The sequence below is a fragment of the Anomaloglossus baeobatrachus genome, chromosome 1 (genome assembly GCF_048569485.1).
Source record: "Anomaloglossus baeobatrachus isolate aAnoBae1 chromosome 1, aAnoBae1.hap1, whole genome shotgun sequence".
NCBI lineage: Eukaryota > Metazoa > Chordata > Amphibia > Anura > Aromobatidae > Anomaloglossus > Anomaloglossus baeobatrachus.
This window is the reverse complement of record NC_134353.1, coordinates 215952210-215978919: the sequence shown is the minus strand read 5'-3', so window position 1 is coordinate 215978919 and position 26710 is coordinate 215952210. Positions and strand designations below refer to the sequence as shown.

Here is a 26710-nt window from a genome sequence, read left to right as displayed (position 1 = left end):
TGATCCCCTCCCTTCAGATGCTCACCCGCAGGGCAACATTCAAACATAACAAAGCCAAACACACCTTCAAAACTATCACTGCCTTGCAAAGGAAACTGAGGGTAAAGGTGCTGGACTGGCCATCTGTGTGCATCCTCAAACGGAGGAGCACAAATTCTGTAACATTCACCAGCTCTGCGATGTCGGCATGGAGGAGTGGAAGAGGATTCCAGTGGCTCCGGTGAAGCTCTAGTGAACTCCATTCCCAAGGATTTATGGCCGTGCTTAAAAATAACAGTGGCCATACAAAATATTGATACTTTGGGCACAATTTGGCCATTTTCACTTAGGGGTTTACTTTCTTTTGTTTTGAGCGCTTAGACATTAATGGCTGTGTTGAGTTATTTAGAGGGCCCACCAAATACACGGTTATACAAGCATCATATCTTCTGTGTTGTCCCATGGCAAAAAATATTTACAAAAATGTGAAGGGCGTATTCACTTTTGTGATAGGATTATATTTATATATACGTATATTATATTTTGGGGATTATGGGATATTTTATGTGGAAATTAAGCAATTACCTGGTTGTTCTGATAATGTTTGACTTATGATTATTTTCTTTGCTGACTTTCTCTGTAATATAAGACACAAAGAGTTACAATTTTTTTGGCAACTTCTGTGGTATCAGTTAATCTCTAAATATATTAGTACCATAAGCTCTAATTGATGTTGCTACCATACCATTAATCATCTTATTCATACATCACTATACCTCTAGGAAAGTTCCTTCAAATCTATCATGAACCTTAGTTTTTAAAGGGAACCTGTCACCAGGTTTTTCCTTTATGAGCTGCGGTCACCACCAGTGAGCCCTTATATACAGCATTCCAGAATACTGTATATAAGAGCCCAGGTCGCTCTGTATAACATAAAAAAACACCTTTATTATATTCATCTAGGTGGTGATCCAGTCCAATGGGTGTTGATGGTTGCGGGTCCGGTGCTTCCTCTCTGCTGCGATCGCTGTTCTCCTTCTTCCCGACCCAGTGTGGATGACGCGTCCTATATCTTCCACACAGGCCGGCATTGTGGTCCTGCATAGGCACACTTTGATCAGCCCTGCTGAGGGCAGATCAGAGTACTGTAATGCGCAGATGCGAGGAAAGGTCAAAACCGCCTGTGCATGCGCACTACAATGTTTGATCTGCCCTCAGCAGGCAGGTCAAAGTGCGCCTGCGCAGGAGCACAATGCCAGCCTGTGTGGATGACGTAGGATGAGTCATCCACACTGGGCTGGGAAGAAGTAGGATGGCGATTGCAGCAAAGAGGAGGCACCGGACCCACCCACGACCAGCAATACCCATCGGACCAGATCACCCCCCAGGTGAGTATAATAAAGGTCTTTTTTTACGTTATACAGAGCGGTCTGGACTCTTATATACAGTATTCTAGAATACTGTATATATAAGGGCTCACTGGTGGTCCCTTTAACATATAGCCCATATAAAACAACAACATTAACAACAACAAAAAAAACAACAAAAACACAGTTTATATTGATGCTTTCTGGGGCACAGTCATCCATCTATATTCAAAACAGTCAGTCCAGAAGGGTAAGCAAGGGACCCTAATAAGTACAGCCTATATTTGCAGAAAAAATATAGTGACTGCCCTGGAATAAGCTGCTCCATGTTAGATGCAATTAGATTTGGTGCCTTATACGTAATCCTACGCGTTTTGTCTGAAGCTAAATCAGACTCTTCTGTGGATCGCCATTAGTTTCTAAGGATATGTGGATGATAAACTGTAAGCAAGGGATAAGTGTGGTACCTAAGGGCAAGGTTCCACCATAAGGTCACTTGTCAGGGTGGTCATGTAATTAATTCTGAGGGTACCTTAGGGTACCGTCACACTTTAGCAATGCAGCAGCAATCCCACCAGCGATCTGACCTGGTCAGGATCGCTGCTGCGTCGCTACATGGTCGCTGGTGAGCTGTCAAACAGGCAGATCTCACCAGCGACCAGTGACCAGCCCCCAGCGATGTGGAAGCGATGCTGCGCTTGCAGGGAGCTGGCGTCTGGAAGCTGCGGACACTGGTAACCACGGTAAACATCGGGTAACCAAGCGCTTGTTACCCGATATTTACCTTTGTTACCAGTGCACACCGCTTGCGCCGGCTCCCTGCACTCCTAGACACAGTACACATCGGGTTAATAAGCAAACCGCTGTGCTTATTTACCCGATCTGTACTGCAGCTACATGTGCAGGGAGCCAGCACTGGCAGTGTGAGAGCGGCGGTGCTAGTAACTAATGTAAATATCGGGTAACCAAGATAGGGCTTCCCTTGGTTACCCGATATTTACCTTAGTTACAGCTTACCGCAGGCTGCCAGAAGCTGGCTCCCTGCACGTTCAGATCGTTGCTCTCTCGCTGTTACACACAGCGATGTGTGCTTAACAGCGGGAGAGCAACGTCAAAAAAATGAACCAGAACTGTGTGTAACAAGCAGTGATTTCACAGCAGGGGCCAGATCACTGCTCAGTGTCACACACAGCGAGATCGCTGATGAGGTCACTGGTCCGTCACAAAAACCATGACTCAGCAGCGATCTCAGTAGCGATCTCGCTGTGTGTGAAGTACCCCTTAGGGTCTAAAACATGGACTACTTGCCTAGGCAACATGCGATGATCACCTCTAATTTGGAGTATCACTGGGTCTATCCATGGAGATTGTTTGTTTTCTTTTTGCTATATTCTACTTATTATATATTACCAAGTAAATGGGTAATCCTGTAGGAAGACCTTATTAATTTTTTCTAGATTGGTGAGGATCCCATCAGTCAGACACCCATCCATCAACAAGTTATCACATAACTTATGGATAGGTGATAATGACTATGCTCCGGAACACCGCTTCAGGATTAAAAGTTATATTTTCAGTAACCGTACAAGCCATGTATATAGGGAAACAATTAACTAGACTATAATGTAATGCAATGTCCTAAATTATTTTTTCGCCTGCCTTAAATGCAAAGCTCAGACCTAAAAAAGTATGTGATACCTGTAGAAACTGAAAATCTGCATATATCATCATCTATTGGAAACACCTTCTTTAGTCAAATGAGCAGAATATTAAAAAGCAGGTCTGAAATGCAAATATACAAGAATGGGGTATTTTGTAGAAAGGAGATGCTTGCTTGCTACAAAAAAAATGTCCCACACCTTATTTACAAATTCACACCCAATATAACCTCCTTAAAGGGAATTTGTCACCAGGTGTTTTGAACCTAATCTGAGCAGTATAATGTAAACAGAGACCCTAATTCCAGCCATGTGTCACTTACTGGGCTGCTTGCTGTAATTTTGATAAAATCACTATTTTATCAGCAGGAGATTATTACTAGAGGACTAGTAAACCTAATGCCATTTATTTATGAGCTCTGTATAACCCCGTCACCACCATTGATTTATATTTTCTGTCTATACACAGTGTACAAAGAAAGTTGTCAAACAGTTATGTGGATGGCTTAAGCAGAGCTCATTATTCAGAGAACTGATAGGCCTGCAGCAGATAAACACTCAGCCCAGGAAGTGACACATCACTAGAATCTGGGTCTCTGCCCCTACTCTCAGATTGGGTAGCAAAAATCTGGTGACAGATTATTTTTAAGATTCATTGCAGATTTATTGGTTGTGGCATACTCACTACCCACCTGGACTTTACAGGTAATCTGTCACCAGTTTTTGCCACCTAATCTGACAGCAGCATAATGTAAGGGCAGAGATCCTGATTCCAGCAGTATGTCACTTACTGGGTTGCTTAGTATAGTTGTGATAAATCAGTTAATCAGCAGTAGATTCTGATTAGTGGACTACTTGGTGTGCTATAGGTAGTCCAGCATATTCATGAGCTCTGCATAACTGCTAGATCTGCAGCAGAGAAAACATTGATATCAAAATTACAGCAAACCGCTCAGTAAGTGACACATCACTGGAATCAGGGGATCTGTCTCTATCTCATCTAAGAGCAGCATAATGTAGAAAGAACCTGGTGACAAATTCCCTTTAATGCCCATGGAATATGCTTGCTTTGTTTTATTTCTGTACAGAGGGTATTTGTAGCAAGCTTTCAAGCAAATCCTATGGAGACTGGCCACTGGGAATTTGCAAATTGGGATCAAGGGAATCCCTTTAAATAACCATATAACCATATACATCAACTTACCTGTACACAGATCTATTATACAGACAATATAGTTCTCTTTTGTGTCTCCAAGGATTTTGCTATTACTGTTAATCTTGTCTCTTACCGGATGTGTTGGACACAATCATCGATGTTGTGTTGTATCACAGATTTAGTCCGTCAATTTGTACTGATGATTCTGATCTATTATGTTAACATTCACTACACAATTGTACGACTGGGCACCAAGCAGGTATATTCTGACTCAGCACACTGCTATATGTCATCAGAATCAAATATATCAAGATTTCAGGAGTCTGACATTAAAAACGCCACTATAAATTGCTATATTACCGGACAATTTGAAGAGGAGTTCTGAAGCCATCTTCACAGAGATGTCTTGGCTGAACAGGTTTCCCTCGGGAATAACTCTGCACTCTGGCATCTTCTGCAAGTGCTCGTTTTTTTCTTGCCTTAATAAAGTGCTGTAACCAATGTTTTGTCTGGGGGAGACGGAAGAGTCAGGGATGTCAACCTCCATGGGTTCTTCTTTAATCTTCACAGTCTGCGCATCCTTACAACTTTCAGCTACACAGGGATGCAGAAAGAAATTCAATTACAAGCTGTACCTTACTGAAAAAAAACCCACAACTGTGTGAATCCGATCTGATCTCAGTGCCGGCGTAGTTTAAAGGACTGGATCTAGAAAAGACAGCTAAAAAACACAAAACGATAAACTTTTTATAGCAGAATCATACTTCACAATGTTAGAAAGTGGAGATTAAACCCATAAAAAAAACATTTAAAAAGAAAAAAAAGTTAACAGACCATGAACGATTGTTTAAATCAGGTTTTTACGGTAAATAGATTTTTAAAAATTTACCAATTTTTGTCTTCGATATCACTATTTATTAGAAATAAGAAATAGAAAGCTTGCCATATTCACTCCAAGAAGCCAATTAATTAAGAATGTTGCTGCACACGCCAGTCCTAATGTAGGGCTTGCTGGCGTACTATGTGCCGTGGCGCACAACACTTAATGAATCTGGCGCATCTTCTCAGTGGTATGCACCGCTCTTCTGGCATAAGACTTTCATTAATTTGACAGATGAGCATAGCCACGCTCCGTCCTGCTCATGCCCAGCTCCATGTTGGCAAAGCCACTTTAGACTGGTGTTAAAAGGACAAAAGGTGCAACATTTGTGCCCAATATCTATCGCGCACAACTTTTCTCAAGTGTTTTAATTTAGCTTTCTAGCAAAAACACTTTGATGAATTGGCCCATAACTTCCCATTGTTTCCCGACAGCCACATGTACTTTAGCCACAATGAACTGACTGATATTAAACAAGAAAACATAAAAATGTAGGTGCAGAAAAATGACAGGAGTCAAAATCTAAATTTCTGGTTATCAAAAATGGGGGGAACCCAAGTCATTTTTTCCAATTTATTTATATGGCTAATAGCTGTAAAATATGTATCTATTAGCTATCAATCATTATCTCTCTCTCTCTCCATCCATCTATCACTTATCTCTTTCAATCTATTATCTTTGCACACCTTTAATACATAAAAAGTCAAACTTGGATGGCACACAGATGCCACACGAATGTCATCCATGTGCTCTGTGTGTTTTTTCAGGACCCATAGACTTTTATTTGTCTTTGAATTCCATGCTGATGCTAAAAAATGGACATGTCCCCTGTGGACCACACTGACACACATGTAGCTAACACGGACAGACGGTCTGTGTGAAAACACGAAGGTGCGAAATGCAACACAGATTTTAATGAGTATGCATGTGAACGTGTCTGCAGTACGTATCATAATGAACGTGTGAATGGCGCCTAAGTCCTGGTGAACATGGATGATATGTGTTGTAATAATGCTTCCCAGGATAGTACAATGAGGAAAACAAAGTACAGTTTGTATACGCAAGATTGAGAGTGTGATATCCAAGGACTGGTCTACCAGATGCACGACATATCACCTCTTGAGGCACTCCCTAAAACAATTGGCTGGGTAACCAGGGATTGAATGTGAAGGAACCATGAATCAGCACATCAGAACATTCCATCGCATTTGAATTTTGTGCAAGGGAAAGAAATAATGTCCCACACATCTCCCCAGGACAATCAAACCCATGTACTAACTAAATCTGCCTCACATTTACATACATAGCTGTATAAGGTTTAATTAAGAGATGCTGCAGAAATAAGGCTTCTAGAGTGTAGGGATGATTGGAAAATACGTTCAAATGATGTAAAAGGATATAGAATCCAAACCAGGCCAGGATCTTGACAAAAAAACATTTGCATAAATCTGAAGTACTCTAAGGCTATGTGCGCACTTACCGGATTTTGCCGCGGATTTTTCGCGGATTTGCTGCATGTTTCGCTGCAGAAAATGTTCATAACATCTCTGCAGTGAATCACCAGCAAATCCTATGGAGAAAAAAAATCCTGTGCGCACTGGGCGGAATTTGAGAGCTGCATGTTTTGCTGCGGGAATCCCGCAGCAAAAACAAGTGCATGTCACTTCTTTTCTGCACATCGCTGCGGGATTTCACTCCATTGACTCCAATGTTAATCATGAAATCCCGCAGGGAATAACGCAGGAAGCAAATTCTGTGCGGTTCACTGCGTTTTCCTGCGTTATTCCCTGCGGTATTTCGCGGTTTACCTCCGGTAATGTGCATCGCTTGTCTGCGGTTTTGCAGGGAAGTGATGTCATTACAGGAAGAGGAAGCCGTGCAGAGTAAAGACACACAGATCACACACACACAGACACATCACAGACACATAGAACACACATAGAAAGAAAACGGAAATATAGAAAACAAAGAACGTGGGCTCCGCTGCATATTTACCTTCCAGCCAAGGTAAGCACACAGCGGCGGCCCGGTATTCTCAGGCTGAGGAGGGAGAGGGGCAGGGATAATGTGCCCCGCCTCACTCCCCCTCCCGCAGCCGAGAATATCAGCCGCAGCTGCCTCGGCACTGTCGCATGCATTATGCGGCACTACCGGAGTGTCCTCGGCTCTTCTTGCCACTGTGTAGCAGTGGTGGCAAGGTAATACAAGGGGTTAATGGTGGTGGGGGACCACCGCCATTAACTCCAGGCTTGATCATGGCAGCGTCTATGTGACAGCTGACATGATCAACCCATAAGTAAAGTGAATAAAACACAGACACCGAAAAATCCTTTATTTTAAATAAAACAAACAAGCCTCGTTCACCATTTTATTAACCCCTCCCGCACCAAAGCTCCGGCGTAATCCACAGGTCTGACGTCCTGCGCTGCTCACATCCAGCCGCGACTGTCAGACACAGCACTGAATGCAGCAGACAGCAGAGGTAATTACCGGTCATTTCCCACGGCCGGTAATGTGAACTCACTGCCGACCGTGGGAAATGCAGCGATCTGTCCTCTATCTATCCGTCTATCTATCTGTCTATCTATCTATCCCTCTATCTATTCTTCTGTCTATCTACTATCAGAATTAAATGTATTTTTTTTTTCTTCAATGTGCTTTATTGCATTGAATGCAATAAAGCACATCCCAACCCGCACGCGGCAAAACCGCGGCAATACCGCGAACAATACCGCGGTAAAACCGCAGCAAACCGCGGCAAACCGCATGCGGTTTTCGGGTGCGGTTTCCCGCGGTTTTTTACCGCGGGTGCGGTAATCTTTGAGAGCCTGCGGAATTTACGCAAGGAAATTTCATTTCCCAGTGCGCACATAGCCTAAGGGAGGAATCAAGTATTTTACTCTCAGTACTTCAAAAGAAACAGAGCCTGAACCCGAGAAAGATTGATGAGCTTACTCATAGTATTTTAGTCGCAAGCATTAGAAAGAAGGAAGGTCATCTGTAACTGGTGGGAAGGTCCTATTGTGCTAGACAGACTGAAGGGGAAAAGGTGGGTGAGTGACAAATTTGCCCTAGAATTTAACTGCATCCCACAGCTAAAGGGAGTAGAGCAATACCAATCTCAGTGGAGAAGGTTTGAACCCTGGGGTGTCCACAATGGAGGGTTTATTGGAAATGGAGATACATTGGGGATTTCTACGATGGCGCATATAAGTGGTGGGGTGTAATGTAGAGAGTTGCGCTGCCAGATAGCTTGAGATATTGGGGACTCTGAGGCTATCATTCCGTTTGTTAATGTCAAGGTGCAATAGGGAATTTTTGGACAACTGAACTTCCGTATATAAGATGTGAGATACTTGGCTTGAGATATAAGAAATATGTAGAGACAGTAACAGGCAGGGGACAAAAGAGGGCGAGTAGCAGGAAATCCAGCAGCCACAAAAAATGGAGGTAAATTAAAATCAAAATAAAAAAACCAAAACATTAAAATCAAAAGGATTAATTTTCATAGCATTAATTCTAGCAAGACAGAAAGAAGTCAATGTAAATCAAATGTATGTTAAGAGTGGAAACAAAGTGAAGTATAGGAGTTACTGTAAAAAGATAGTGGTAGATCATTGAAAAGAGTAGGTAGACTAAGATAAAAATGTCAGCTTCAGGTATGAAAACATTGAAGGTAGAAGACTTAAGCGGGCTTTACGCGCTACAATTTATCTAACGATGTGTCGGCGGGGTCACGTTGCAAGTGACGCACATCCGGCATCGTTAGTTACATTGTAGCGTGTGATACCTCCGTACCATTGCGATTGAACGTCAAAACGTTGATCGCATGCACGCCGTTCAATTACTAAAAATTGAACGTCAGGTTGTTCAATGTTCCCGAGGTAGCACACATCGCTGTGTGTGACACCCCGGGAAGATGAATATCTTACCTGCGTCCCGCGGCTCCCGCCGGCAATGCGGAAGGAAGGACGTGGGCTAGATGTTTACGTCCCGCTCATCTCCGCCCCTCCGCTTCTATTGGTCGGCTGCCACGTGACGTCGCTGTGACGTCGAACGTCCCTCCCACTCCAGGAAGTGGATGTTCGCCGCCCACATCAAGGTCATATGGAAGTTAAGTACGTGTGACGAGAAATAATCGTTTGTGCGACACGGTCAACAAATTGAACGTGCCGCACATACGATGGGGGCGGGTCACATCGCATACGATATCGTATGCGAAAGTGTAAGGTGTAAAGCAGCCTTTAGGTCACATGTGCACGTTGAGCATTTGGTCAGTGTTTTACCTCGGTATTTGTAAGCCAAAACCAGGAGTGGAACAATCAGGAAATGTATAATAGATACACAGGCACATTGTACATTTTTTACCCACTCTTGTGCTTACAAATACTGAGGAAAAAAACTCGCCATATACTCGACGTGTGCACACGGCCTTCGAATTATTAGCATTTAGGATAGCAATATCAAGAATAGCTGTTAAGATAGAAAAGAGTTTAGAATGGAAAAAAACTAAAGGGTACTTTACATGCTGCGACATCACTAGCGATCTCGTTAGCGATGTGAAATTCTAGATCGCAAGTGCGAACTTTCGAGGTCGCACATAGGTCATTTTACGCATGTGCGATCTCGAAAGATCGGACTTGCGATCTAGAATTTCACATCGCTAACGAGATCGCTAGCGATGTCGTAGCATGTAAAGTACTCTTAAGTGTGTGTTAGCAAGATGGCATCGGCGAATAAGCATAACTTCCGGACCCGCCACTTCAATACCCTTAACATTCGAGCTGACACAAATGGCTGCCGCAAGTGATTCAATGGAAAGCACAAACAGGAGTGGAGAAAGAGGGCATGCTGCACTTTTGCTTTAGAGCTAGTACAGAGGGCTGCAACCCCGGGTAGAACATTAGGCTTGAAACTCCATTTATGGAGGGTAAAGTACATACATTCCCATGATAATGATTCAAAGGTTTTACAAATATCAAAAGAAGAAACAAGGAGGGCAACTAGAGTGAAGAAGCTAAATGAGGCAAATGAGCAACTTTGTGAATATTACTGCTAGATTGGCAAAGTGGAATAAATTATATTTGATCTCTATGAATTAGTGAGTTGAGGTAGGCAGCTAAAGGGTTATTCAAGTTTAAACTCAAAGGATTGTAGGAGAAGATCGAAGTGAGATATATACAGTGAAGGAAATAAATATTTGATCCCTTGATGATTTTTAAGTTTTTCCACTGAAAAAAGATATGTACAGTCTATAATTTCAAGGGTAGGTTAATATTAACAGGGAGAGATAAAATATCCAGAATAGTGATGGGCGAACGCCCACCCCCGATGTTCGGGAGACTCGCCCGAACGTTTTGAAGTTCTTGTTCGGGTTCTGAGATAACGCGAACTTGCATCCAAACACTGAACTTATACTTTACAGTTATGTGATGGGGTGGGGACTGTAACATAAAGAATATCGTTAATAATAAACAATGCCATTATACTTACAGGTCCCGCGACGCGTCCTGCAGACTGTCTCCCACTGCTTCTGATCATCGCTGTGCCCTCCCAGTAACCATGGCTGACGATAGGACCTTCCGTGACATCATAGCCATGTGACAGTGTGAATGTTGTATTACCTTGTTGGTTACAGACCGGTCACATGGCTATGACGTGATGCAAGGTCCTGTAGTGTCAGTGCATCTCACCGGTACTTTTTGCTCGCCTGAGCATCTCAGTACTCTGTATACTCGGCGAGCGCTGTGTCCGGCAAGATGCTCGGCTCACCCACCCTGCATGTTGGTGCTCTTCACAGAGTCAGCCCACATGCAGGGATTGGCTGCCACACACTGTAATGCCACAGCCGATGAATAGCGGCGCCAGGAATCAGGTGATCAAAGATCACCGCTGCTATAGTAACCCACACGTTAAGTTACTATGGCAACGGTGGCAGCGGTGATGTCACTGCTTACAAACCCGCAGCCTCTGCTCGATTACACAGCACGGGGAGCAGCAGCGTTCTTCCCCCCCCTGTGCTGTCTGATATAGCAGAGCTAAATCGGTTGAAGAGGACAAAAGACCAGGATCGTGGAGGGTTGAGAGGGAGTAATAAAGATGGCGTCCCTAAGTGTGTCTGTGTTTTTATTTATAATAAAGTATGTTTTCTCTGTGTGGTGTCTTTTTTTGACCCTTTATTGGAGATTTTTAATGGCAAACTTGGCCTGACATTAAGAATCTCGGGCTTAATACCAGCTGGTAAAACGAAGCTGGTATTAACCCCTTATTACACAGCGTTCCACCAGGCACCAGGGCCGCTGACAGAGTTGGATACAGCGCCAGAAGGTGGCGCTTCTATGAAAGCTTGGGCCACCCTGCGCTGCAGATTCTAATCCCCAGCTGCCTAGTTGCACCTGGATGGACACAAAAATTAGGCGAAGCCCATGTGTTTTTGTTTTTTTTTATTATTTTATGAAATTCATGAGATAATTAAAAAAAGGGCTTCCCTATATTTTTGGTTCCCTGCCGGGTACAAATAGGCGGTTGGGGGCAGCCCATACTTGCCTGTTGCCTGCTGTACCTGGCTAGCATACAAAAATATGGCGAAGCCCACATTATTTTTTATTTTTGTTAGTTTTTTGGCAATAAACTTAAAAAAAAAAAAAAGGGCTTCTCTCGATTTTCCATTGCCAGTGAAGGTAACACCAAGCACGGGGGGTAGCAGTCAGTAGCTGCTTGGACTACCCTTAGCTAGCAATAGAAAATGCAGCGGGAGCCCATGCATTTATTTATTTTTTTTAAATAACTAAAAAAAAACAAAAAGAAAAAAAAATGGGCTTACCTGTATTTTGATAGCCAGTCAGGTAAAGCCAGGCAGCTGGGGGCTGGGATTCTCTGCAGCCTGCAGCCGTCTCTGGAAATGGCGCATTGTTTCTTAGCACCATTTCCTGGTGCATTACCCAACTCGTTCAGCGGCCCTGGTGCCGGGTGGCACGCTGGGTAATGAAGGGGTTAATACCAGCTTTGTATTCTCAGATGGTACTAAGCCCGAAATTCATTGTGTTACGTCAAATTAGACATGGCCACCATGAATTTCTAGGAAACAGTAAAAGAAAACACAACAGAATTTTTTTTTCATTAGAAATAAAACAAAAAAAAAACATTTAGAGACTCCATCTTTATTATAAAAAGATCCTTAGTCCGACGTAATCCACAGGGAAAGCATTGTCAGATCTGCTTTCTCACTGCGCATAGTAGACAGTCTATACAGCGTGAGAAGCACAGAGTGATGAAGCAGGCTGACAGTGAGGGGATGATTGCACTTACGTCTCGCATTGCATTACCCCACTCTCAGGACAGGAGCGACTCTGCTGCATGGAAATAAACGCAGCTGACCCGCTGCTGTCGGGAGATTGTGTGCCATGCAATGCAAGCCGGCCACGTCCACCAGCCAAGCCGGTCACGCCCATGACCTGACTGCAGCCCGTACATTCTAGGCTCAACCGTGATGCGATGCGACACTCGCATCACGGCGAACTAGGACCTTTGATGACGTCATACTCACGTGACCAGTCTGTACCCAACAAGGTAATACAAAATTCACACGTGACTGGTCACATGGATATGACGTCATAGAAGGTCCTTTTGGCCAGAGGTGCTTATCGGGTGGCACAGCAATGATCGGACGGACGCGGAAGCAGAAGCGCTGGGAGACAGAGTCACCAGGATGTGTCGCAGGACCTGTAAGTATGATCAGAATGTTTTTAATAACGTGATTTTTTTTTTTTTTACAGCCTCTGGACCTGAACTGGACAGAAACTATAACACGAGCTTCCCAGGAAAGCTTGTGTTCGGGGTCGTGTGCACGAACATCATGTGTTTGGAACGGACCCCGAACTTTACAGTTCGGGTTCGCCCATCTCTAATCCAGAATAAAATCCGGTTAATCACATTGTATAAATTATGTACTGTAAATTTATTTCCATTTTGCAGAGAGAAATAAGTATTTGATCCCCTACCATTAAAAGTTCTGGCTACTACAGACCACTTAGACGCCCCTAATCAACTTGTTAACTGCATTAAAGACAGTTGTCTTAAATTGTCACCTGTATAAAAGACTCCTGTCCACAGACTCAATTAATCAGTTAGACTAACTTCTACAACATGGACAATACCAAAGCTTTCTAAGGATGTCAGGGACAAGAACATAGACCAGCACAAGGCATGAATGGGCTACAAAACCATAAGTAAGATGCTGGTTGAGAAGTGCACAACTGTTGGTGCAATAGTAAAAAAATGGAAGAAATACAAAATGAGTGTCAGTTGACATTGATCAGGGGCTCCATGCAAAATCTCCCCTCAAGGGGTATCCAGGATCAAGAGGAAGGAGAGAGATTAGCCTAAAACTACATGGGGGAACTTGTTAATGATCTCAAGGCATGTGGGTCTACTGTCCCCAAGAAAACCATTGGTAACACACTACGCCGTAATGGTTTAAAATCCTGCAGTGCCCGCAAAGTCCCACTGCTCAAGAAGGCAGATAAGCAGGCCCATCTGAAGTATGTCAATGAACACCTGGATGACTGAGAATGATTGGGAGAAGGTGCTGTGGTCAGATAAGACAAAAATTGAGCTCTTTGGCATTAACTCAACTTACTGTGTTTGGAGGAAGAGAAATGCTGCCTATGACCCAAAGAACAACATCCCCACTGTCAAGGATGGAGGTGGAAACATTATGTTTTAGGGGTGTTTCCCTGCTAAGGGCACAGGACTACTTCACCGCATCAATGGGACGATGGATGGAGCCATGTACCGTAAAATCCTGAGTGACAAGTTCCTTCCCTCCGCCAGGACATGAAAAATGGGTCATGGCTGGGTCTTCCAGCATGACTATGACCCAAAACATACTGCCAAGGCAACAAAGAAGTGGCTCAAAAAGAAGCACACTAAGGTCATGGAGTCTTCAGACCTTAATCCGATAAAAAACTTATGGAGGGAGCTGAAACTCCGAGTTGCTAAGCGACAGCCTCAAAATCTTAATGATTTAGAGATGATCTGCAAAGAGGAGTGGACCAAAATTCCTCCTGCCATGTGCGCAAACCTCATCATCAACTATAAAAAAAGTCTGACTGCTGTGCTTGCCAACAAGGGTTTTACCCTCAAGTATTAAGTCTTGTTTGCCAGGAGGATCAAATACTGATTTCTCTCTGCAAAATACAAATACATTTATAAAATTTTTACAAGGTGATTTTATTTTGGATATTCTCTCACTGTTAAAATTAACCTGCCTTTAAAATTATAGCCTGATCATGTCTTTGTCAGTGGGCAAACTTACAAAATCAGAAAGGGATCAAATACGTATTTCCTTCACTGTATCTGTATGAGAAGTGAAGAGTGATGATGTAGTTGTATCTAAGTCCCTGTGGGCATGCTGCGGTTTTTGCCGCGGATTTGCTGAGGTTTTGCTGCATGCATTGCTGCAGAAAATGTTCATAACCTTTCTGCAATCATTCCCCAGTAAAAAATTGTGTGAGCACACTGTTATTTTTTTCCCTACAGGTTTTGCTGCACAAGTTCTGCAGCGAAAAGAATGTCCATGTCACTTCTTTTCCGCAGGTACCTGCGGTTTTTGCCATAGATCGTGGTAAAAAAACGTAGGAAACAACCTGCGGAAAAATCGTGGCAATACTGCGGTAAAACCGTATGCAGTTTTCGGGTGAGGTTTGCTGCGTTTTTTTACCACAGGTGCGGTAATCTTTCAGAGGGTAGCGAATTTTGTTAAGAAAATTCCATTTTCTAGTGCGCACAGGGCCTTAAGCAGGATCTGGAACTAAGTTGGAATCCCCTGCCACCAGAAAGAACCACCTTTGGTGTGAGCGAATAACCTGGAGCAGATGGAAAATTAAATTATTTTGACATTGGTTAACATCATTGAATTAAACTACTGTGAAATGTTCCCTGCAGCAGTAGGAACCTGGTCGGGTCTACTACTTCCAGTGTACAAAGGCAAGAATTACCCCAAGGCTAAGAGGATACCTCTGCATTTTGGTCCTTTTAAGCTTTATTAAATATAAAAATGATAATAGGACACTGTAGAATACCATCTTTATTAGAGGAGTAATGCGTTTAGAAAAAATTCTAAATACATACAGACATTGTAATTTAAAGAACATTCTTGCAAAACCTGAACATTTCAAGGCCCTACTGAAGACAACATTTTATGTTTATCAAGTCTTTGGAAATGTTCCTGTGTATCTAAACTCGTTAAGAGCAGTTTTATCATTCTGATATATAGGGTACTTTAAAGAAGCATTTCGGTGATTTTTTTATATTTTCCCCTGTTACAAATAGTAAGGTGTATGCAGCTAATGTATAGCAATACTCAGCAGTCAGTCTTTTGTCATTGCCAGTGCCACTCTCTTAGCGAAACCGAGTTCTCTCCTTGTCCTGAATCTCCTATTGATACATTTCAAAAGGTAACCTCTGTTCCACATAACTTTCCATTGTTAAATCCACATCATATCTAACCCATGTGGACGCACCCATAAAAGTTGTTTTATACGCAGTGACATCGCTAGCGATGTCGCTTGTGAATGAACCCGCCCCCGTCGTTTGTGCTTCACGGGCAAATCACTTCCCATGGCGCACAATATCGCTAGTACCCATCACACCAACTTACCTTCCTAGAGACTTCACTGTGGGCGGTGAACAGCCTCTTTTCTAAGGGGGCGGTTTGTGCGCCGTCACAGTGACGTCACATGGAAGGCGTCCAATAGAAGCGGAGGGGCGGAGAGCAGCCGCATGAAAGTCACGCCCACCTCGTTGCCGGAGGACGCAGGTACGGTGTTGTTCGTCATTCCGGGGGTGTCACACGTAGCGATGTGTGCTGCCTCAGGAACGACGAACAACCTGCGTCCAGCACCAGCAACGACATTTGGGAAATGAACGACGTGTCAACGATCAGGTGAGTATTTTTGATCGTTAGCAACGACGTCACTAAAGAGGCCGGATGTGCGTCACGAATTCCGTGACCCCAACGACATCTCGTTAGCGATGTCGTTGCTTGTAACGGGGCCTTTAGTTTTGGACTCATTCAATTTATTTTAAAACGTGACCTGCAAAAGTCAACGTTGTTAGAAACAGAGTCAACGTCCATGTGTCCTATTCGGCCATATAAGTACCATACAGGTGAGTCCACAATATAGGACACTCATCTATGAGTCGTAACAGAAAGTTGATTTTGCAAACCTGATGCTTATTTTACACAGGCATTCATCTAAATGGTCTCCATGTAATATTACATTTCCATTGTGTAATGCCTACTTAGCTGTGCCTTCTATGTAACAGAATTTGCTGGCCATATTTTCAAAGGGTTGCTTCTGACGGGAAAACAGCTTCAAGGTTTATATTAAGGTGGAAGGACATAAAGTTGGCAATGTTTACTATTTTATGATTTTTTTTTAATTTGTTGCTGCAGTAATGATAATTCTTTAGAGAAAATTGGATCTCTATAGATGAACATTTCCTTTTGGTAATGTCAGCAACGGTGACAAAGCAACATTTGTTAAAAGTTCACATTCCTTAGAAGACACAGTTTATGGAAGCCAAGATCTAAAAGGCTTTTAAAGTAGATGTTTTTCCCTTTAAGCCTGGTGCAGAAACGTTAAGCAGGGGGTTGAGGTCAGCCCTGATGTACCTAGTGTAGCCAGGTTTGCTCTTTTGTCAGCCGTGCAGAAAATAACTTGAAAGCTGACCTCTGTTCCATTTAAGATGGCAATTCCATTTCTCTTCACCTTCACAGAGGTCACAGCGATATGGTGAGATTTCCAAATCATAAATTAAGTCTAGACTGTGTCACTTAAAATGTGTCTCTAACAACAATGAAAGATAAGGTATTGGGATGAATTCAATTCACATGATATCAGTTGTAAAAAGGAAAAGTCCAGATTTGCCAATAGGGGTAAATGGTGATCACACATTTTAGAAAGAGTACCAAGCAATCATCCATATTGGTGAAAGTCACTTTTATGTAGTAGAGGAATACTGATATTCCTTAAAGGGCACCTGTTAAAGCAAGAGACAATTTAGGAAACTGTCATTTTGTTCTTAAAGCCTTTTTTCCTGTTGTCTCCCAAGTGTTTTAAAATGGTTTTGGCCACTGAGTTTTTTGGAGGGTTTTTCCATATGTTTTGGTCTCTTTTTTTCTTACTGTCGTTTTCTAGGGGTTTTTTTTTCACTCCATTGAATAATGAATAAATTGGTAGCAATCTTTAAAGGGAACCTGTCACCTACTCACCTGTGGGACGGTTCGATACGTTCCTGTCCGGTTGGCATCGCTGGTCTCGGTCCGGCACCTCCTCTAGACTTGTTGTTGCCGTCCTCCTTCTTGCTTCCTGTGGATGAAGGGTCTTATGTCATTCACACATTGTGCTCCTGTGCAGACGCACTTCTCTCTGCCATGCTGAAGGCAGAGCAAAGTTTTGTAGTGCGCATGTGCGAGCGTTCTTTCATTACAGTACTTTGCTCTGCCCTCAGCATGGGAGATAGAAGTCCACATGTGCACAAGTGCAACGAAGGACACAGTCTGGATGACGTAGCATGTGTCATCCACATGATGCAGGAATGCGATTTCAAGCACAGAGAAGCGCCGGGTCAAGATTAGAGATGCTCATTGGGCCGGACCAGATCAGACCGCCCCACAAGTGAGTAGGTGACAAGTTCCCTTTAAAGCAAAAATGATGGCAAATTACTAAAAACGGCATTTCGGGCGGCTTTTGAGCATTCCCATTGACTTGTATTGTAAAGTACAGAGCGTCTTCCAAGTGGTAAATGCAAGACAATGCTCACTTCTTTTAACCACTTTGCATTTTTAGAAATCTGGAGTGGTTAAAAGATGTTCAAAATGCAGAACAAATGAACAAGTGTTTTTCACAGAGAAATGTGGGTATTCATTCTATTGAGTGAATTCTGGTGTCCGTAGAAAAATCCACCTTAAAAAGACGTCGTCGGCACCTACCCCAAAGCCAAATTTGAACATCTGTTTCATGGTCTGTACTCAGTGGCCACGGATCTTCTGACCTACATAGGTTAAAAGACCCACGGTAAGTCCACACATCTCAAAGTACGAACCACAAACACAGATGTGTGAATTTGGCCTAACAATATGTCATACAAATCCAGCTCCCACACGAGTATCTGTAGGACAAAGGCTTTTTACCAGATACTAATCTGTGTATGAAGTTCTCATTTACAAAGTTAAAGGCTAAAGAATAAAGACGTTAATTCTATTAAACATGTTAACCAAAACTAGTATGCACCAATGTACTAAAAAAGAAGTAATTTATTATCCCTTATTAATACTTGGTCAGGCTCCTTGGATGAGTGTTGTCCAAATTCGATGGCAAAGTAGTCTTAGTTTTAGTCTGTTTTCGGTTAGCTACAAGCACGGCATTCATAGGGACCATTAACATAATTTCAAGTAGAGATGAGTGAATCTGAACAGTAACGTTCGTTGTTTGTACTGAACACGTACTTTACATAAAAATCAGTGTTTGGAGTTCGGGTGCTTTACCTATACAATCCACTTGTGCAAGCATCGCTGTGCTTGGGTACGCACGGTTATCAGCCCAGTGTGAGCTGCTTGCAGTGTCTGATTGGCTCACACTGGGGGTAACAGCAGCATGATCGAATGTAGTCTGCAGCAAAAAATAATAATGAAAAACCCCACCGTACCCCAGAAGTGATCTGTTTATGGCTGGCTGCATGTGAGCGGAGACCCGAACTGCCCAATCAGTAACTTCCACTGGGATCAAGTCCGGGTCCCAAACTGAACTTTATCTAAAGTCTGGCTGGACTTGCCGAACCTGAACTTCTACAAGTCCGCTCATCTCTAATTACAAACTGTCCTCATAGCAGATACTCCAAACCCTTGTTATTTTGGATGCCGTTCTATGAACCGTCTCCAGTTCCCTGCATTTTGTACTTAAACTGTGAATGAGGTAAAATAGCACCAACTTCTCTAGACGCCATGTTCCTTCTTGTTATTTCAGACTCATTAACCCCTTTATCAACCAGCCCGTTTTCACCTTCATGACCAAGCCAAATTTTACAATTCTGACCAGCGTCACTTTAAGAGTTAATAACTCTGGAGCGCTTCAATAGATCTCAGTGATTCTGAGTTTTTTCGTGACATATTGTACTTGATACAATGAAGTGGAAGGTCTCTCAGCTGTGTAAAGATTTGTGCCAGAAGAATGACATACACCAAGCATAGTTCATGTTAGTGGTAAATGTCTGTCTATAAGATTTGCATTTATATGTGAAAACATTGAAAATTTGACAAAAAAAGTGAAAATGTTGCAATTTTTGAACTTTGAAATGTTATTCCTTTTATTCTGTACAAAACAGATAATGCATAACATTTCCTACGTCTACTTTAGATCAGCATCTTGTTTTAAACATTTATTTCTTTGTTAGAATTAGAAGGGTTCAAAGTTTAACAGCAATTTCTCATTTTTCCAACAAAATTTGCAAAACCATTTTTTTTAGGGACCACATCACATTTGAAGTGACCTTGAGAGGCCTAGATGACAGAAAATACCCAAAAGCCATGTCGCGTTTATAGAGCCCCTGATGTGTTTAAACATAGGAAATCTCCCTCTTCTGACCCCATTTTGGAAACTACACCCCTCAAGGAACTTATCTAGGAGGTGTGGTGACCACCTTGAACCTACAGGTGCATCACAAAATTTTATAATGCTGAGCCGTGAAAATGGAAAAAATACATTTTTCCCATAAAAATGTAGCTTTAGCCCCAAATTTGTAATTTTCATAAAGGTAACAGGAGAAAATGGACTGTACAATTTCTTGTGCAATTTCTCCTAAGTACACCAACACTCAAAAGGGAGCACCGCACTGAAGTTCATATTTACTGGAATAGTATGCGGGTGCCATGTCACATTGTCGGAGTCCCTGTGGTGCCAGAACAGCAGAGCCCCTAATAAAAGTCATGCCATTTTTCAAACTACACCGCTTAATGAAATCATCTATGGGTGCAGTGAGCAAGTTAACACCACACGTGCTTCACAGAATGTTATATTGGGCAGTGAAGAAAAAAAAAAATATAAATGTTTTAACAAAAAAATGTTTTAGCTCTAAAGGCCCCGTTACACGCAACGACATCGCTAACGAGAGGTCATTGGGGTCACGGAATTCGTGATGCACATCCAGCCTCGTTAGCGACGTCGTTGTGTGTGACATGTACGAGCGATGTAAAATACTCACCAAATCGTTGAGTTGACACATCGTCCATTTCTGAAATGTCGTTGCTCGTGCAGGACGCAGGTTGTTCGTCGTTCGTGAAGCAAAACACATCGCTATGTGTGACACCCCAGGAACGACGAACAACACCGTACCTGCGTCCTGCCAGCAATGAGGTGTGCGTAACTTTCCTATGGCGGCTCTCCACCCCTCCGCTTCTATTGGCCACCTGCCGTGTGACATCACAGTGACGCCGCCCGAATTGCCCCGTTAGAAAGGAGGTGGTTCGCCGGCTACAGCGACGTCGCTAGGCAGGTATGTGTGACCTAATGATGTTGTGCGCCACGGGCAGCGATTTGCCCATGACGCACAACCGACGGGGACGGGTGCTTTCACTAGCGTCATCGATAGCGATGTCGCTGCATGTAACGCCCCCTTGAGTTTTTCATTTTTAAAAGGGCTGATGGAAGAAAAAAAAAAAAAAAAGTACAGCACAATTTATTTAGCATGAATACCCATATGTGGTTAGAAACTATTTTTCAGGCACAGGAAAGCTCAGAAGGGAAGAAGCGGCATATTATAGTGCAGAACTTGCTGTTATGGTTTGCAGGTGCTAAGTCACATTAGCAGAGCTCCTGAGGTGCCAGAACAGCAGAACCCCCCATAAGTGACCCCATTTTACAAACTACACCTGCAAATAATTTATCTTGGGGTGCAATGAGCATATTGACAACACAGGTTCGTGACAACATTTTATACCATTGGGCACCAAAATTTTGTTTTAGCCCCAGATTTTACATTTTTGCAAGCGTGAATAAGTAAAAATGGCACTACAATTACACAATTTCCGCTGAATGTGGCAATACACCGTATGTTTTTCTATGGTGTAGTCTGCCTTTTGTTCAGTGGTGTCAGTCTTTTCAGAAGTGCACAAAATTGTGGCCGTCTGAATTTTTTGAATACTTAAAACGACAGACAGCGCTGTATCATAGGTGAGACAGTCTAAAGTGGCTCCCTCTGTCATTACAGTAAATCTTGAGCCAAGGGTTCCATCTGAATCATGTATTTCAGAGATATACACGGAAACCCCATTGTAAGAGATCAGCGTGTAGAGCGCAGAATGAATGTGAGTAGAGATTATTGCGATCTTTGGTAGGCGGAATAAACAAATCAACAGAAGTTTAAGAATTACTTTTACATATTTAATTTTTTTTGATAAGACGGCTCTATTCTTCAGGTCAGTGCGATTACAGTGATAGCAGATTTATATCAGGTTTTTATGTTTGGCTACTACCACACACTAAAAAGTGCTTTAAAAAACTTTTTGCATCATCAAATCTTGAGAGCTATTCCATTTTCTGCTGACACAGCCATGTGGGATGAGTTAGCGTTTTTTATTGGAAAACATCGCATCCCTGTGATCACATTATGGGGTTCCTGTTTAGGTGAGAGAGGGAGCCTCTCCCTTTATCAACCTTCTGCAATCACTATTGATCGTGGCATTTAGAGGGTTAGACAGCCAAGGGCAGTGCGCACACAGCTTATGTGTGCACAGAATTCCAAAATGTACAGATACAGTGGAACCTTGGTTTACGAGTAACTTGGTGTGCAAGTATTTCGCTATACGAGCAAGGCTTGCTGTAAATTTGTAACTAAGTTTATGTGCAATCTTTGCTGTATGAGCAAATACGCACCGCACATACTTCCGGTTTCGTACTTTCACCGCACTCTGACCTGCTCTTACAGTCCGCACAAACACGCACACACATATTATGCGCACTTACCTTCCGTTCACTCGCCGGACTCCTGCTCTTGTAGTCCGCAGGTACACTATGTGTATCGGGTAACCATCGTGACGATGGAGGAACTTCCGCTGTCAGCCGCTTCTCAAAGGCAGGCCAATCAGAGGCAAGCGGCTCCTGCATATGGCGTGGATGCTGACAGCGGAAGCTCCTGCATCGTCGCGATGGTTACCCGATACACATACTGTACTTGCGGACTACAAGAACCAGGAGGCCGTTGAAGGAATAAAGGGTAAGGTGAGCATAGTGTGTGTTTGTGCATGTGTAGAATGGCACAATAGGGGACATTGCACAAGTTGTGGAATGAATTGTCTGAGCTTCCATTATTTCCTATGGGAAATTTTGCTTTGCTAGACGAGTAACTTGCTTTACAAGCACACTCCAAGAACGGATTGTTCTCATAAATGGATTGTTCTCGTAAAGCAAGGTTCCACTGTATGTCAATTTGCAAGAATGTCATTGCGATGTCATTCTGATTTCAGCACTTGGCAATGATGTGCTATGCTTTGCCCGAAGTATGACAGACCAGAGTGTACCTGCGTGGGCCTGTGTGGTTATTGCACAGGCGGAAGATCTCAGTTAACTATGTGGATGACGCAGGACGGATCATCCACATCAATCAAAGCAGGAGGATGCGATTAACAGCAGAGGGGAGGAACAGACATCGCAGCAAGGACGCCCAGCGGACCGGACCACCCAAATTTACATGCAGCACGGGAGCTTATCAAATGGTATTTTGGGAGGATATACAGGGGGAGTCAGATGCTGATAGATACATTTGTGGAATGTGGCAAAGGAGCAGTTTACGGTGGTTAGATTTGTTCATAGGCTCATAAACTGGTGACAGGTTCACATTAACCAAAGTTAATGCATAAATACTTTGATTGCTACTATCTCTGCATCAGAGGTAAAATAAATCCACCATTACATTGTGTGTGCAGTTCAACATGAAAATCATCTACATTGGAGAACTACCCAATGGTGACAGATTTGTCTATTTCTTATTTTCAGTCATTTTTATTTTTTAAACGAATAAAAAAAGAATAATAGGAAAGTACAGAAATTCATATACTAAGGGAGGGCACAAGCAATGGTAAAATAGTGCTTCATGCATATTGAATTATATAGAGGCTGGAAAGAAAAAAAGGGAAGAAGAGACACGACAGTGCTAAAACCTAACCTTAATTATGAGCTGCAATAAGTATAATTCATGTAAATTTATTTACATACTTGACTTGAATAAGAAGGGGAAAGATGATCAGCTAAGATCATTATTTCTTACGGACACTTATTACCTATAGAGAATGAATTTGCTGATTCTTACACTCCGTATTTACTAGGACAGACATGTCTGGAGAGCTGACAGGTGCTCTTTATCAGTATATGTGCAGGAGATTTGGAGTAGAATTGGAATTGCACATCACTTTCAACTCTCTGCAGTTGAGACAAAGACACAAAGTCTACTATATTTTCTTTTACTTGCAAGGGATGCCCAATCTAATAGAGAGTGATGAAAAACTAAGGGAATGTATCATAAGAAAATTATCTATTGTTTCAATCAATTTTTTATGATAAAATGGAATTATTAGATGCTTGTCACATTTTTTATTTCCTAACCTACTGAAGTTAAAAACATTATCAATACCTGACTTGTGTAATGTCAAACTCCAATATGAATGGTGGCAAGTGATCAGCTGTGTCCCAGATTAGATACACAGTGAAGTGAGACGCAATTAGTTTTAACTTCAGTAGGTTAGGGACTGTCTCAGATGGGTACACCTTGACGAGGTGAGACAGCTTTTTACCTTTTTGCAAAAATGTATACACTAAGTACCCTGTTATTAAGCACTTGCAATTTATTTATTTATAATCAGGGTATTTTTCATGCAATTTTCTCTTTGTTTTTTTTTTTATTGTGAACGATCAGCTGATCATCCGGCGGCCGGGCGCTCAGCTGATCGCTCTCACATGCCGGCGTCCGGGCGATCAGCTGAGCGCTCTCACATGCCGGCGGCCGGGCGCTCAGCTGATCGCTCTCACATGCAGGCGGGCAGGCACTCAGCTGAGCGCTCTCACATGCCGGCGGCCAGGCGCGCAGCTGAACGTTCGGCCATCGAGAAACAAAATAAAGTTTCTGTGATTAAAAAAAAAAGCGCATGTGCAGTGAAACATAAAGGCTTCCATCGCTCAAAAAAACGTTACATGCAGCGTTCCTTCCACCCGACGCAGCGTCAAAATAACGACGCTGCGTCGTGCAGCGGATGCAACGCTGACACTTGCGTTACAGTGCATTGTCCATACAAGTCTATGGAGAATAGCGCAGTGCGTTAACGGACTGAGCTATTCTCCATAGTGACGGACTCCGCTGAACGCAAGTGTGAAAGTACCCTAACCAAGATCCAAGGGTTCCCACAGTATCCTCATTCTGTATTCTTATACCACACTGTCACATCCAGATTCAAGTACCTCCTCAGACAGGTAGTATCATCCCATCTCCAGCTTACCATACTTAAATTACCCCTAAATTCCCAAGGCCAGTAGATGGGTGACCAGATCTGTTCTCCTGTGCGGGGCTATTCACATAATTCACATCTGGGTACCCAACATAGCAGTTTGCTAGACCTGGTGCTAATGCAACGAGCTGGCAGACAGCGGAAAGCAATTCATCATAGGCACGCAAGGCATATGTGGCTCCTGAGCCACAGGTTGGGGACCCCTGCTCCCTGCTCTCAGAAGAGGCTATTTGTAAGTTTCCCTATACTAGCTTTTTCATATCCTTAACAAGAACCTTTATCCTTTAAGGAACTTTATGTTTTGGAAGTAGCCTCTAATGTTGGCATCAAGCGTTAAACACAAAATAGCTAAAGGGGTTTTTGATGTTTAGGCTTTGGTTGAAGGCAGTGTTAGGCTACACGTTGCTTTTTTGCTGCTTGTTACATGTGTTTTTCCTTGCAGATTTTTATCAATACTGCAAGGAATAACGCATCCCAGCAAAGTCTATGAGAATTCTGTAAAACTTACAAAAAACAAGTTCCAGCTCACCCCTCTTCTGGATAGAATTCCATTTGGGCCGGTGCACTGTATCAGTGGTTGGTATCCACAGCTGACATAATCATTAGCAGGAAAAACAGGGAGGGAAACAGATCCAGCACCGTTGTCTTTAAAAATCTTGTTTATTAGGTCACATTAAAAAATGTTAATGGATCAACAAAATCTCTCCATATGCCTTTCCACGCCTTACGCGTTTCAGAGAAAAAACTCCTTAATCATAGGCAAATACCAATATTTGCCTATGATTAAGGAGTTTTTTTCTCTGAAACAGGTAAGGCGTGCAAAGGCATATGGAGAGATTTTGTTGATCCATTAACATTTTTTTAAATGTGACCTAATAAACTTCAAGATTTTTAAAGACAACTGTGCTGGATTTGTTTCCCTCCCTGTTTTTCCTTCTAATGATTATGAGAATTCTGTATTGCTGTGCACACGCTGCTTCTTTTTTTCCTTGCAGATTTTGTTGCAGAAAAAAAGAAGCAGCATGTCAATAGTTTCTACGTTTTTGTCTGCTGATATAAGCCATTGCAGCTTTATCACTGCAGTGGATTATTTACGGCAGTGTTGCACTTACAGCACTGACACTTCGAATCCCACACCATGCATCCGGTATGGTGTGTGAGGCTCTCTGTAGCTCAGTAACCCGAGGTTGTCGTGGTTAAAAAACTGCGAAAAAGCAATAAAACCAAGCGTTTTTCCTGCTGCATTTTTCCTGCTAAAACATGCAGTTGTGTGTGTAGAAAATCTGCACACAAATCTGCTATGTGTGCACATAGCCTTAAGGGGGCTTTACACGCTGCGAAATCGCTAATGCGGAGTCGTTGGGGTCACGGAATTTGTGACGCACATCTGGCCGCATTAGCGATGTTGCTGCGTGTGACACCGATGAGCGATTTTGCATTGTTGCAAAAACGTGCAAAATCGCTCATCGGTGACATGGGGGTCCATTCTCGATTATCGTTACTGCAGCAGTAACGATGTAGTTCGTCGTTCCTGCGGCAGCACACATCGCTATGTGTGACGCCGCAGGAGCGAGGAACCTCTCCTTACCTGCCTCCTGGCCGCTATGAGGAAGGAAGGAGGTGGGCGGGATGTTCCGGCCACTCATCTCCGCCCCTCCGCTTCTATTGGGCGGCCGCTCAGTAACGTCGCTGTGACGCCGCACGGACCGCCCCCTTAGAAAGGAGACGGTTCGCCGGTCACAGCAACGTCGCCGGGCAGGTAAGTATGTGTGACGGGTCTGCGCGATGTTGTGCGGCATGGGCAGCGATTTGCCCATGTCGCACAACAGATGGGGGCGGGTACCCACGGTAGCGATATCGGGACCGATATCGCAGCGTGCAAAGTAGCCTTTAGGCTATGTTCACACAGGGCATCTTTTGTTATGTGCGTTTTGAGTGCATCTTGAGAGTGCATGTTATTTTCTGAAAATGCATCCATGGCAAAAACGCGTAAAAAACGCATGCGTTTTTACCGCATTGACTGGAGGGCTCAAAAACGCTAAAATAATTAACATGCTGCATCTTGAAAAATGCAGCAAAGTTGCAGCCAACAAAAGATGCCCATTGTGGACAGCA

The 26710-nt window shown here is 43.0% G+C and overlaps 1 protein-coding gene across 3 annotated transcripts in view; it reads right to left on the bottom strand.

The window, feature by feature from the left end:
- Nucleotides 1-26710, bottom strand: part of ZNF827 (zinc finger protein 827) — a 331734-nt gene that overhangs the window by 74826 nt on the left and 230198 nt on the right. For all 3 annotated transcript variants that reach the window (XM_075348050.1, XM_075348055.1, XM_075348060.1), the window contains exons 6-7: nucleotides 4521-4754; nucleotides 565-616 (exon numbers count right to left, since the gene is read on the bottom strand). In XM_075348050.1, the coding sequence (XP_075204165.1) occupies nucleotides 565-616; nucleotides 4521-4754 (286 nt within the window). The remainder of the gene's footprint in view (nucleotides 1-564; nucleotides 617-4520; nucleotides 4755-26710) is intronic.